The 12,147-nt window shown below is 38.8% G+C and overlaps 2 protein-coding genes across 2 annotated transcripts; one reads left to right on the top strand and one right to left on the bottom strand.

Annotated features, from left to right (window-relative positions):
* Positions 1-3,295: 3,295 nt before the first annotated feature.
* On the top strand, positions 3,296-7,203 carry LOC112095607. Its single transcript, XM_024177716.1, has 5 exons — positions 3,296-3,759; positions 3,868-4,696; positions 5,184-5,712; positions 5,842-7,049; positions 7,195-7,203. The coding sequence occupies exons 1-5, from the start codon at positions 3,296-3,298 to the stop codon at positions 7,201-7,203; spliced, it is 3,039 nt and encodes a 1,012-aa protein (XP_024033484.1).
* A 1,848-nt stretch (positions 7,204-9,051) lies between these two features.
* On the bottom strand, positions 9,052-10,844 carry LOC18056156 (zinc finger CCCH domain-containing protein 20). Its single transcript, XM_024178124.1, has one exon. It carries the CDS (start codon positions 10,775-10,777, stop codon positions 9,632-9,634), a length of 1,146 nt encoding a protein of 381 aa, XP_024033892.1. The 5' UTR covers positions 10,778-10,844; the 3' UTR covers positions 9,052-9,631.
* Between the last annotated feature and the right edge of the window lie 1,303 nt (positions 10,845-12,147).

Below are 12,147 nucleotides of genomic sequence, written 5' to 3'. Positions count from 1 at the left end.
TTTTATCATATGGTGATATGACATCTCAATATTAAAATAAACTTTATGATTGCTAAATGCCTAAATCTTTAATAAAAGATAACGTATAAATAGGTTAGTTTACTTTTTAACATTTTATTTTATACATGTTAACATCTTCAAGATTCAACTTTTTATTTTATACCACGTTAATTTCTTCAACATATTACTACTACTACTAATAATAATAATAATAATAATAATATAACTTAAATTTTTTATACAAATCTTAAGCAAATTTAATGATGGATGAGTAGCCATCATTAAATGATATTTTAATTTTCAATATCTACTATTAGATTCTTTGACATCAATGATTCAAAATTTATGTCAAAATTTTAAGTAAAAAATTTAGGTTGAAACAACCTCACCCTAACATAAGTATCATTGCTAAGCTAATTGTAGGTGACCATAATTACACTAGCAAATCTAATATGATCAACTGCATATGCTAGGACAAATTGTGAAAGGCCCAAGATCCACATAAAATATAAGCACAAAAAAAAAAATATTTTACATGAAATAGCTAAGTCCATTCTCTATAATAATAGTGTGGGTACTTAATTCTAGATAAAGTACTAAATATAAGATACAACAGAGCACCAAAGCCACGATTTTACAAAGAAATACCTAGTTCATTCTATACAAAGAATGATCTAGGCCAATTCTTTACAAAGAACAATGTAGCTCCATTTCTTATAAAAAAGGACACATGCATTTAAAAACTATTTCTAAATCAATCGCCCAAAGGACAAGTTTTCAACAAAGCGATAAAGGCGTGATTATACAAAGAATGATCTACATTCATTCCTTACAAAAAAATGACTTAGGTTCACTTTTTACAAATAGCAAATTCGGTCTATTATTTACAAAGAATGACTTATGTACTTAAAAAATATTTCTAAGTAGAATATCCAAAGGGAGAGTTTTCAACAAAACACCAAAGATGTCATTTTATAGAGAAAGACCTAAATCCATTCTTTGTAAAGAATTACTTGAGTCTACTTTTTACAAATAATAACACACTTAGAAGTGAGAACCTTTGAGGCAACAAGCATTCTACAGAATGTATCTAAGGGAAAATATACATTTTACGAAATACACTTATGGATAAATATAAATTCTACATAATAAATTTATAGGTCAAATAAACATTTTACAGCATGTGCTTATAGGCAAACAAACAGTTTACGAAACAAGCTTACATGCCAAATAAACATTCTATAAAATGAGCTTATAGCCTTGCAAACATTCTACTGAATGAGCCTATGTACTAAGGGCAAAACTTTATAAAATTCGCTAATAAGTAATATGTTGCAAAATCAATCCACTTTGTGAGAAACTAACATAAACACCGAATTCGAGAGTCTCCTTCAAAAGGTTCTCTCTGTCCTAGAGAGAACTTTGAATGGAAGAGTAAAAGGGTCCTCATGACTCGAGCAGTCACTCACAGGTGGGTGAAGTATTTCAATTTGCTACTTTAAATTCAAGATCAAGTAGATATTCAGGCTCTTCATTAGGGTGAGCAGAGTTGGTGAAGGGTACAGAACACAGGGTATTAACAACCAAGGTTGTTCATCAATTTCTCAATCTGTTAAAAGAGAGTTTGCATAAATATGGATACTGAGGAATTGATTAGAAAATGCAAAGCTATAAGCATAGGGGAGGACAAAGAAAAGATAGTGAACTTTGAGGGAAGCATGAGGAGCAAAGGAAGACAAGTAGTAGTTGGTTGTTTGGTGGGTAAAATTCTACACAACAGGAGTGTTAATCAAGAAGGATTGAAGAGTGCGCTACAAATGGTGTGGCGGACAACCAAAGAAATTCGGATTGAAAGCTTGGGAAACAATGTCTTTTTGTTCAAATTTGCGTTAGAAGCAAACAAGAAAAGAATCCTAGCAGGAGGTCCTTGGCACTTTGACAGAGCTTTGATTATCCTCACAGAGCCAAAAGGAATTGGGGAGGTTACTAGACAAGCCTTTACACATACTTCATTTTGGGTACAACTTCGGAATGTTCCAATCATGTGTATGGAAAAGGACACCCTAAAAGTTTTGGGGGAGCAAATTGGGATTGTGGAGGAAGTTGAGACGGACGAATATGGAGAATGTATTGGTGAAATTGCTAGAATACGAATCTCTGTTGATATAACAAAACCACTGCCCAAAATGATTTTTCTCAAACTAGAAGGGGAAGAAAAAATCCCAATGCCAGTTGGCTATGAGCATCTACCAGATTTTTGTTTTTGTTGTGGACACATTGGTCATAGCTTCAAATAATGTGCTCAGTACAGGGGGCAAGACAAAGAGCAGCTACCATATGAGGTCTGGATGAAAGCGATCAAGATAAGTGAAAAAGCAAGACTGAACCGCAGTAGAGGAAACTGGAGTAGAAACCATGGGAAAACCGATGGCAATCAAACAATTTCCGAGCAAATCGATAATGAGAGTTCACAACAAAGGCGGTTTGAAGCAAACCCGGATATGGTGCACGGGTCGAAACCAACAAATGAGGAAACGGGTCAAATCATTGAACAAGCTCGAGATGCTGAGGTGGAGTGGAAAGCTGATGAGCATTTAATACAAGATATCGAAGGATCGAAAAAGAAGCAAATCGGGGACAGTAAGCACGAGGTAGCAGCTGACAATGGAAAATCTCCTGGAAAGTCGGGATTTCTAGCGGGAAAGGGAAAGGCAAAGGCAAAAGAGAGGGAAAATGAAAGGGCTGTCTCAATTGAATTAGATATGGGTGCAGCAGGCTCAGAACACCAAATCCAAAAAACCAAAAATCAAGCAGAAGAGGGAACCAAAAAAGATGGTTTGGATAAAGGGCCACGCATGAACTACTCGAGGCCCAATAAAAGGAAATGGAAGCTGTAGGCTCGAACAACATGTAACAAGAGTGGATGCAAGGCTAGCCCAAAGGCTTCAAAAAGGTCAAGCTGTCACCTAATTGAACCGAGCCCAAAACACAAAAAAATAAAGCTTGGTAGCCTGATTAAGTCAGCAATGAAGCAACAACAAGAAGGCTCCCCAACAGCAAAGCTCAAACTTACTTAGGAGTCGTTGGCAATAGAAGAAATGGAGATGGCAGTTCCAAGTTTAGAAGAGATATCGGCGGAGGCTGGTTGCCAGCCCCGCCGGAAGCCATGAGGATCCTTAGTTGGAACGTTCGGGGTTTGGGGAATACCCGAACGTTTCTAGCATTGCAAAAGATTCTCTAGTTGCATAGGCCACAGCTTTTATTCCTGTGTGAAACGAAGTTGTTGCCTGCGCAAATGAACGGGATTAGTAGGAAGTTGAACTTTGAAAATTGTTTTGAGGTGGATAGAAGAGGTAGAGGAGGAGGTTTAGCGATGTTGTGGAGCTCTGAAATTGTGGTGCAAATCAAATCTTTCAGCAACCACCATATTGATGCTGAGGTTCAAACTGAAAATGGGAAGCTCTTTCGATGCAACAGCGTTTATGACCATCCTGAGGTTGGACAAAAGAAGCATATTTGGACACTTCTGAGGCGGTTGGCAGGATTATCCCTTTTGCCTTGGTTATGTTTTGGCGATTTTAACGAAGTATTGCACCCTTATGAAAAAACAGGAGGTAATGAACGAGAGTTAAGCTTGATCAGAAACGATAGAGAAGCTTTGCGAGATTGTAATCTAGTGGATATGGGATATAAAGGATACCCATTTACCTGGAATAATGGGAGATATGGGCCTCATTACATTGAAGAACGACTTGGCAGGTTCTTGTGTAATAGGAGCTGGAGTGACATTTTCTACGACTGTGCAGCAGCTCATCAAACTACCTGGACTTCTGATCATTGTCCATTGTTTATGGAAGTTCAATAAAGGGGGAGAGGATTATGCTGGAAGAGAAAAAAGTCCACTCGAATTCATTATGAGGATTTATGGAGTCCATATGAAGCTTGCAAAGAAATAATCAAGACTGAATGGAGTAGTTACGGAAGCTGGAATGATGCAAATCCCATACCTTTGTTTCAAAAGGTGGTTAAAGAATCAATGGCTAGGCTGCTTTTGTGGAGCAAAGAAGAGTTTGGTGAAAGAGAGAAGAAGCTAAAGCAGATTATGAATCAGCTGGAGAGGCTGAAACAAAGCTATGTGCAATATGATTCTGGGGAAGAGATTAAGAAGTTAGAGGGGCAGATTCACGATATTCTAATTAATGAAGAAAAATTTTGGAAGCAGCGATCGAGGGCGGAGTGGTTGAAAGCAGGGGACAAAAACACCAAATACTTTCACTACAAAGCATCATCGAGGAAGAAAAAGAACCGGATTTGGGGAATTGAAAATGGGTCAGGTAGCTGGACTGATAAGGCAGAAGAGGTGGAGTATGAGTTTTGCGAATATTTCGCAAAACTCTTCACTACATCACAGCCAAGTCAAGAAGAAATTTCGGCAGCATTAGAAGGAATCACGCCAAGAGTCTCAGAAGCCATGAATGAGCAGCTAGAGCAACCTTTCACATTGGAGGATATTACGGAAGCCTTAGCTCAAATGTCTCCGACAAAAGCTCCAGGACCAGATGGGCTTCCAGCAGCCTTCTATCAGAAACACTGGAACGTGGTGAAAAAAAAGGTCATCACAACCTGCCTCCACATTCTAAATGAGCAAGGTACCATGGCTCCTCTTAACCATACCTATATTGCTTTAGTCCCAAAGGTTAGCAAGCCTAGGAGAGTAACAGATTACAGACCAATTAGCTTGTGCAATGTGATCTATAGAATTGTGGCTAAAACGATTGCAAATAGGCTGAAACAGATCCTCCATCAAGTTATCTCCCCAACACAAAGCGTGTTTATTCCTGATAGGCTCATAACAGACAATATCATAGTAGGATGAGTGTCTACACAAAATTAGGCATAGTAAAGGAAAAAGAAATGAGCTGGTGGCTTTGAAACTTGATATTAGTAAGGCTTACGATAGAGTTGAGTGGAGCTTTTTAGAACAAACCATGACTAGGTTGGGTTTTTCTTCAAAATGGGTGAATCTAATTATGAGATGTATAACTACAGTGTCTTTCGCTGTAATTATTAATGGAGTGCCACGTGGAGTTATCCAACCACAGAGGGGCCTAAGGCAAGGGTGTCCACTTTCGCCATATTTATTTATCATGTGTGCAGAAGCTTTTTCTTCTCTGATGTTACAGGCGGAAAGGCAGAAACTCATTCATGGATTATCGTTTGGCAAAGACATAAATATTTCACACCTCCTCTTCGCTGATGACAGCCTAATTTTTATCCGAGCTTCGCCTATGGATTGTGGAAATCTGAAAAGAATTTTTGACAGTTATACCACTGCATCAGGCCAGCTGTTTAACCTCGAGAAGTCATCAATGTTTTTCAGCAAAAACACCAAAGTTGAGGAAATTTCAGCCATACAGAATATTTTTCAGCTCAATGTGGTTTCAAGGCATGAGAAATACTTAGGTCTACCTTCAATGATAGGGAGGAAGAGAAGTAGTTTTTTCCAAGATGTCAAACTCAAGGTAATGGAGAAGATATCCAATTGGCAGCATAAATTTTTCTCCAGTGGGGGCAAGGAAGTGTTGATTAAGGCTGTGGCTCAGGCTGTTCCGGCATATGCCATGAGCGTGTTCAAAGTTCCTCTAGGAGTGTGTGATGATATTCAGAGAGCTATTGCCAATTTCTGGTGGGGATCCAAAAAAGAGAAGAGATGTATTCACTGAGCGAAATGGGAACGTCTAAGCCAAGCGAAAAGCAGAGGAGGGCTGGGCTTTAAAGACTTCTCAAGTTTTAACCAAGCATTAGTGGCTAAACAGGGGTGGAGATTACTGCAACATCCAGATTCATTAGTTGCAAGGGTGTTGGAGGCTAAGTATTTCAAGAAAGCTGATTTTTTAAATGCAAAGCTTGGATCTAACCCGAGATTTATATGGAGAAGTATCATTTGGGGAAGACAAGTTATTTTGGCCGGTTCAAGATGGAGAATTGGGAAGGGGGACAAGGTGCAAATCTACAAGGCTAGCTGGATCCCAAGGCCCTCGACATTTAGACCCACCTCTTGGCCAACCTTGCCAAAAAATTCCTATGTCTCAATGTTAATTAATGATGACAACCAGTGGGATGAAAGGAAGATCTACTGCCATTTTGATAAGCTAGATGCCGACAGAATTGTAAGCATGCCTCTTCCTAGGCAGCCAAAGGATGATCAAATCCTTTGGCATTATGACAAACAAGGGAGGTATAGTGTAAAGAGTGGTTACCAGGTAGCTTTGAGATTGAAATTTCTAGCACTCCCCTCAAGCTCTAGAAATACAACAAACCAATGGGAGACAATATTGGCTTTGGATTTACTTGAAAAGCTGAGGATATTCATGTGGAGGGCAGAAACAAACCTCCTCCCATCTATGGAAAATCTCTGGAAAAGAAAGGTAGCTCAAGAGCCGGTTTGTCAGATCTGCAAATATGGTGTGGAGAGCATCTTTCATGCTCTGGTCAATTGTAAAACAGCGAGGAAAGTCTGGAGGCTAACTCAATTTGCAGAAGATCTTCGAGAAGAGGCTGGGGAAGATTTATTAAGTTTGTTGAAGGGAAGATTATGCTCAAGGAGAAAGGTTGATATTGAATTGCTAGTGGCCATCTGTTGGGGGATTTGGAGTGCACGGAACCAATTTATTTTCAAGCTAAAGAAGGAAGATCCCCATATCGTGCTGGCCAAAGCTGAAGCTATCCTAAAGGCATATAAACGAACCCATGTGCCAGCACCAATTCACATGGATCAGCAGACATGGAAGGCACAGCAGAATTGGTCCCCTCCTCCAGCTGGTTGGTTTAAGCTAAATGTGGATGTAGCCACAAACCGAGAAAAGCACACATCAGGCTTGGGAGTTGTTATTAGAAATGCCGAGGGAATTGTAGTGGCTGCAGCAATTAATTGTTCAAAGTTTTGTGGAGATGTGGCCTATGTAGAGGCAGAGGCTATAGAATTCGGCCCGCAGGTTGTTGGGAATGCTAAGCTACCCTTCTTAATTGTTGAGACAGATTCTCAAGAGGTAGTAGGTTTCGTAAACAACAAACAGAGTAGCATGAAAGAGATCTTTTGGGTTGTGGCAGCAATCCAAAGTTTAATGAAGAATTTTAATCAGATTAAGGTTCAACATATACCTAGATCTTATAATGCTTTTGCTCACTCTCTAGCTAAGTTAGCACTAGAGAAATGTGAAAAAAATTGTTTGGATGGGTTCAGACCCCTCAGAACTAATGTTTGTTTTTCCTTCTTCATTTTAATGAAAGTTTAGTTCCATTTAAAAAAAAAAAACATAAACGCCGAATTCAAACCCAAGCCCATTAAAAGCCAAAGACAAAAAGTCAAAATTAATGGCCAAATAAGACTTGTCATTAACAAGTCTTAGCACATATTGAAAGATACCCTCATGCATGGACTTGTTGACACATGTCACAAAGACAATACTATATATCATGATAACTCCTCCACTTCCTACTTCAAGTCGCTTATATAAAGGCCAAGCATCCCACTGGGATGATGAAGCTATAAAATGAATACAAAAATCCTATGCATCTTGCTCTATTTTTTTTCTAGAAATTAAGTAAAAAAATAAATAAATAATTTGAGCATCGAAAGGCTATTGCTGGCACGTCAGTTCTTTTTGATAATTTTTTATAACAAAACAATTAACCATAAAAAGACACTTATTTAGGACGCGCCTTGAGGAACAAAGTTAAATTCAAAAGAAAGTTTAAAATATAAATCAATCACAATATATGAAGCAAAAATTTACATCAACAACTTTTAAACATAGTTTGAGACAGTTGCACAGCAGACCAGGGCCTTAGAAGTTAGAACACATAAAATAACCATTAGACCTCTAAGAATTTGTTGTGTAAAAGTAAAATTAGAATCCAAATGAATTCTAAATTCCTACTCATACCGCTGAGAGAGCATATATATAACTAAACATAACTTTCAGTGATATAAAAAAAAAAAACAAATAATAAATCTCACTCATTAAACTCCCAACTCCTCCATCTTCTTATTACTCTTTAACTCAATGAACTGTGGGCGCAAAGATCAATATTAGATTTTAAGTTTCATTCTTAGAAATGCTTTACCTGATTCCTTTTGTCCATCTTACATTAAAAAAGATTATTGGAATAAAGCAAATCAAACTCAAAACTGTGCAAGAATTCTTAACCATTTTAACCCAAACACGCCATGTTAATTCTCTCTGAAAAATCCCATAAAGCCATCAGATTTAAGTGAAAAAAAATGTAATTTCACATATCTCTTGGTTGTGCTAACACAGAGACATGCTTATTCACGCTGGCAAAAAGCTCCAAAGAAAATTTCCTGTAGTGACGCAAACAGTGGGTGTTGTGGATTAACGAGATTATTATATATAATCAGTACAAGTAAATTCTCTAATGTCAGTCTAAATCAGTTGGCATCATTCTTAAATGTCTTCGTCAAAGATCAAATCAGAATAGCAATTGTCAACCACAGGATGGTCCATGGTGATGAACAATCAGATGGTGGAGAAAGCGAAGGTCGTACATCACAATAATTCAATATTCAAAACCATTTACTCCGAGCAAAGAGACTCTTGATGGCTCATAATAATGTTGCGTGTTGGATGGGTTAAAAATGTGATAAGTAAAGTTGAAACTACAGAATGCTGACAAAGTCTTTCTTTGTCAGCATTTTTATTTATTATTTTCTCCTTCCATAAATCCATACCCACGATCAACATGATGTTACGGTAACTTTACCGTCCACCATCTCATATATGAATATAAATATGGATATAGATTTGGCCCCTCTTATATTCAACTAAACAAGTGCTAATCTGTGAGTCGCAAAGACAGTTTCCACAGGCCTATTAATAATCAAATATCACCTTCCACTAGATACTGATTCAAGTGTGTGTGTGTGTGTGTGTGTACGTATTATGCTCACAAGAAACACTGAGTGACAAAGATTAATTAAAATAACCCATTCAAGTATTTTTCAATGATATTACAAAGTAAGAGTTGGGCGGATTAAAAATACACATTGCATTAACAATCAGAAATATGACAAAGTGCTTACACAGATGATAATAATATAAACTTTACACTAGTAACGATAAGATCAGCAGCAGCAGCATTCAGCCGGTTGGATACTATTCTATATATATAATAATAATATAATAATAAAAAAACATAAAAATGAAATTAGAAAAAAGGGAATAATCCAATCCCATGATTTGATGTCTTGCCTGCTGAACTGAACAAAAGTTTGGCAAATTCTCTTGTCCTTCTGCTGAACTGAACACTCCCTCTCTTCACTCTCGGATAATTCCCAAAATGGCCAAAATATTTTACTTGATGATTAATAACAATAATAACATCATTAAATTAATTAAAAATATATACACAGATTCTTCAATTTGTTGCTGTGCTTCCCAAAAAGCCAAAATAATACTGCACCCACTTCCTTCTCCTCCCTATCTTCTTCTTCTTCTTCAGATTCTATTCACAAAATGAGCAGAAATCAAGTCGAATTCAAAACCCAACAAAAAATACACACTCACCATTCCTCCAACAATCAATCATTTCTTAAAGAGCCCGCTTCGCTTCACTTGGCTTCATTAACTAGCTCAGTGATCCAACCCAGATCCGGATCCACCGCATTAGTCGGGTACGGGTCGACCCGTTCCAGAGAATTCTCCTTGCTTAGTCTTTCAAACATTTTCGCCCGCAAGTCCCTCCCTGACTCTACCCTCTCCATCACCGGCTCCTCCTCCTCCTCCTCCCAGCAAGTGTTAAAGATATCAGGATATCCGATGCCTGGTCGGGTCGGAGTACGGGTGGGAGTGGAGGGGAGGCTGCAGAATCCGGGTCGAAGCATAGACCCCCGAGGAGATCCGTACCCCGGGGAACCGCCCACACCCCCAACTTGCATATTCCATGAAGATGGCAAGGACTTGACCTTTCCAAGCTGCAGGTTCCTGAAAGAAGCCATCATTTCGTTGATGGAACTCGTGCCCAGTGACCGACTCAGCGAGTGACTCATTGGCGACTCAGTTCTTGGACTCGGGGGTGGGGAAGCAGACTCCGGAGACGACAAAAACGGAAGCGTCTTCGCACAGGAAGGCGAGTCAGAGGCAGAAGCACTTCTTGGACTCTGCTGGGGCAGGATTCTGAGTTGGTCCGGCGTGTGAGCGAAGAAACAGACCCTCCTCTTGCAACCGCCTCCATCTTTGCAAGGCTGCGTACGGTATCTCGCCGGATGGAGCCAGCACTCGAACACGCCGTGGGCGAACTCACACGCGTCACCTTTCTTGCAGCTTCCCTTGCGAAAATCGGGGCAGGCCGTACCCGAATAATGATACTTCCTCGGGTCGCGCCTCCGCGCTTTCTCTCCAGGATGAGCGTACGGACACTCGGTCCAGTCATGCGACCTTCCACGTGCGCACTTCCTCACCTTGAACTCGTACATGCGGAAGTGGTCGCAGGAGTAAGCGTCCACCGGAGAATCCGGATCCAGACCCGACATATCGCTATCGGAGTCCAAATCCGGATCGTTTGACGGCAGGTAACGGTGGAGTGCCGCATAGGTTTCTGGGATATGGTAGAGATTGCTATATTCCGGGCTGCCGTTTGCATTGCTGTTTAAGGAGTGAGGAGAGAAAATGTTATCGGCCGTTGGATCATCGGGGAGTTGTGGCCACGGAGGGACGAGGATCGTCGGGTTCGGCCGGTGAGCTTCTCCGAGCATCATTTTCCAGTTTTGTTTTTTAGGGGCGGTGGCTGTTGATATTTTGGGGAACAATATCACTGCTTTGCTTCTGCTTATAAACTGATAAGGATTAAGGAGTAACCGTGGTTAGGTTTATGTCAACCGTAGTTAGGTTTAATGTTAACCGCGGTTAGGTTAAAAATCTTAGAGCGGCCTTTTTGTACTGCAGTTAAATTAGAGAGGAATGTTCACGTTACTCGACTGTTATCACGTAATTTGACAGTCCAACAGAGTTGGATTTATGTGCTCCACGTTGTGGTTCCACAAGAATTCTTTTGCAACGTGGCAGATTCTGGTGGGAAGTTGAGGAAACTCTGCGCCGGAAGCCGTCATTTATTACGCGGGTTGGAATATTTATTTTTCTGGCCTACGGCCCCTAGTGTTCCTGACTCCTGAGTCGGTGGAACATGGGATGGAGGATGTGGAGGATAAGGATGGATATTTAAAAAAACAAATTAAAAACATATATATATTTTTTTTTGGGTAAGAATTTTGTATCCCCACTTTCCATTAGAGGATATATGCGTAAACTGCAAAGAAATTTTGGTTCGCCTAGTTATAGTTCTAATGCGGTTCCCTAAAATTCTCTTTTTATTGACATATATAGTTTGAAAATTATGATAATTAAAAAAAAACGAATCATAAATCGACACCTGTCATCACCGTCTCTAGTTACTAGTAATAGTTCGACAATGTTGAAATTGCGTATTTTTGAGACATTGAATATACCATCGGAATTTGTTTTCGTCATGAACACGATGATATAATTGAATTCGTTTACAAAGCGTTAAAGGCTCATGGTAGCAATTTAGGGCGCCAAGCTACCACCATTAGAATCGACACCTTTGCATCTATAAAATGGTGGTATAGCAATACCCTAAATCCTCGCAATAAAACCGTGATCCTTCCACGTGCTTCGTTGAGGTAACTGACCATATCATTAAGGTCTTCTTTGATATTCAAGTACCGTAATTTTTAAGCGATAGTTGAATGGTGGACCTACACACAAAAAACCATTCAAACTCCTTATATTTTGATTAATTTTATATATGGATTGAATTTTTATTTTATTTTCAAATATGTCCCTAATTTAATTATATTATTTTTTCAATTAAAATTGCTGACTGATTTTATAAAATAATTAAATTATATATTTATTAAATAGATTGAAAACATTAAGGGTCTAAAATGTTATTATTGCTTTAATCTATTATTAAAAAAATTAATTGAAAAAAAATATGTCAATGTAATATAACGTCGTCTCCAGTATTAAGGTACTTGAAAAAAACATACATACAATTGTCACGTTTTCATAAATCTTTATGTAATTTTGATATTTATTTATAGTTACG

The sequence above is a fragment of the Citrus clementina genome, unplaced genomic scaffold (assembly GCF_000493195.1).
Source record: "Citrus clementina cultivar Clemenules unplaced genomic scaffold, Citrus_clementina_v1.0 scaffold_1, whole genome shotgun sequence".
NCBI lineage: Eukaryota > Viridiplantae > Streptophyta > Magnoliopsida > Sapindales > Rutaceae > Citrus > Citrus x clementina.
The sequence above is the reverse complement of the archived record's forward strand: the minus strand, read 5'-3'. Positions and strand labels throughout refer to the sequence as shown.

Excerpts from the sequence above, each read along its gene's own strand:
- LOC18056156 (XM_024178124.1), bottom strand. The coding sequence starts at position 10,777 with ATGATGCTCGGAGAAGCTCACCGGCCGAACCCGACGATCCTCGTCCCT.
- LOC112095607 (XM_024177716.1), top strand. The coding sequence starts at position 3,296 with ATGAACGGGATTAGTAGGAAGTTGAACTTTGAAAATTGTTTTGAGGTG. Across the intron at positions 3,760-3,867 it reads ATTGAAGAACGACTTGGCAG|GGGGAGAGGATTATGCTGGA; the intron begins GTTCTTGTGTAA and ends AGTTCAATAAAG. Across the intron at positions 5,713-5,841 it reads ATCCAAAAAAGAGAAGAGAT|ATTCATTAGTTGCAAGGGTG; the intron begins GTATTCACTGAG and ends TGCAACATCCAG.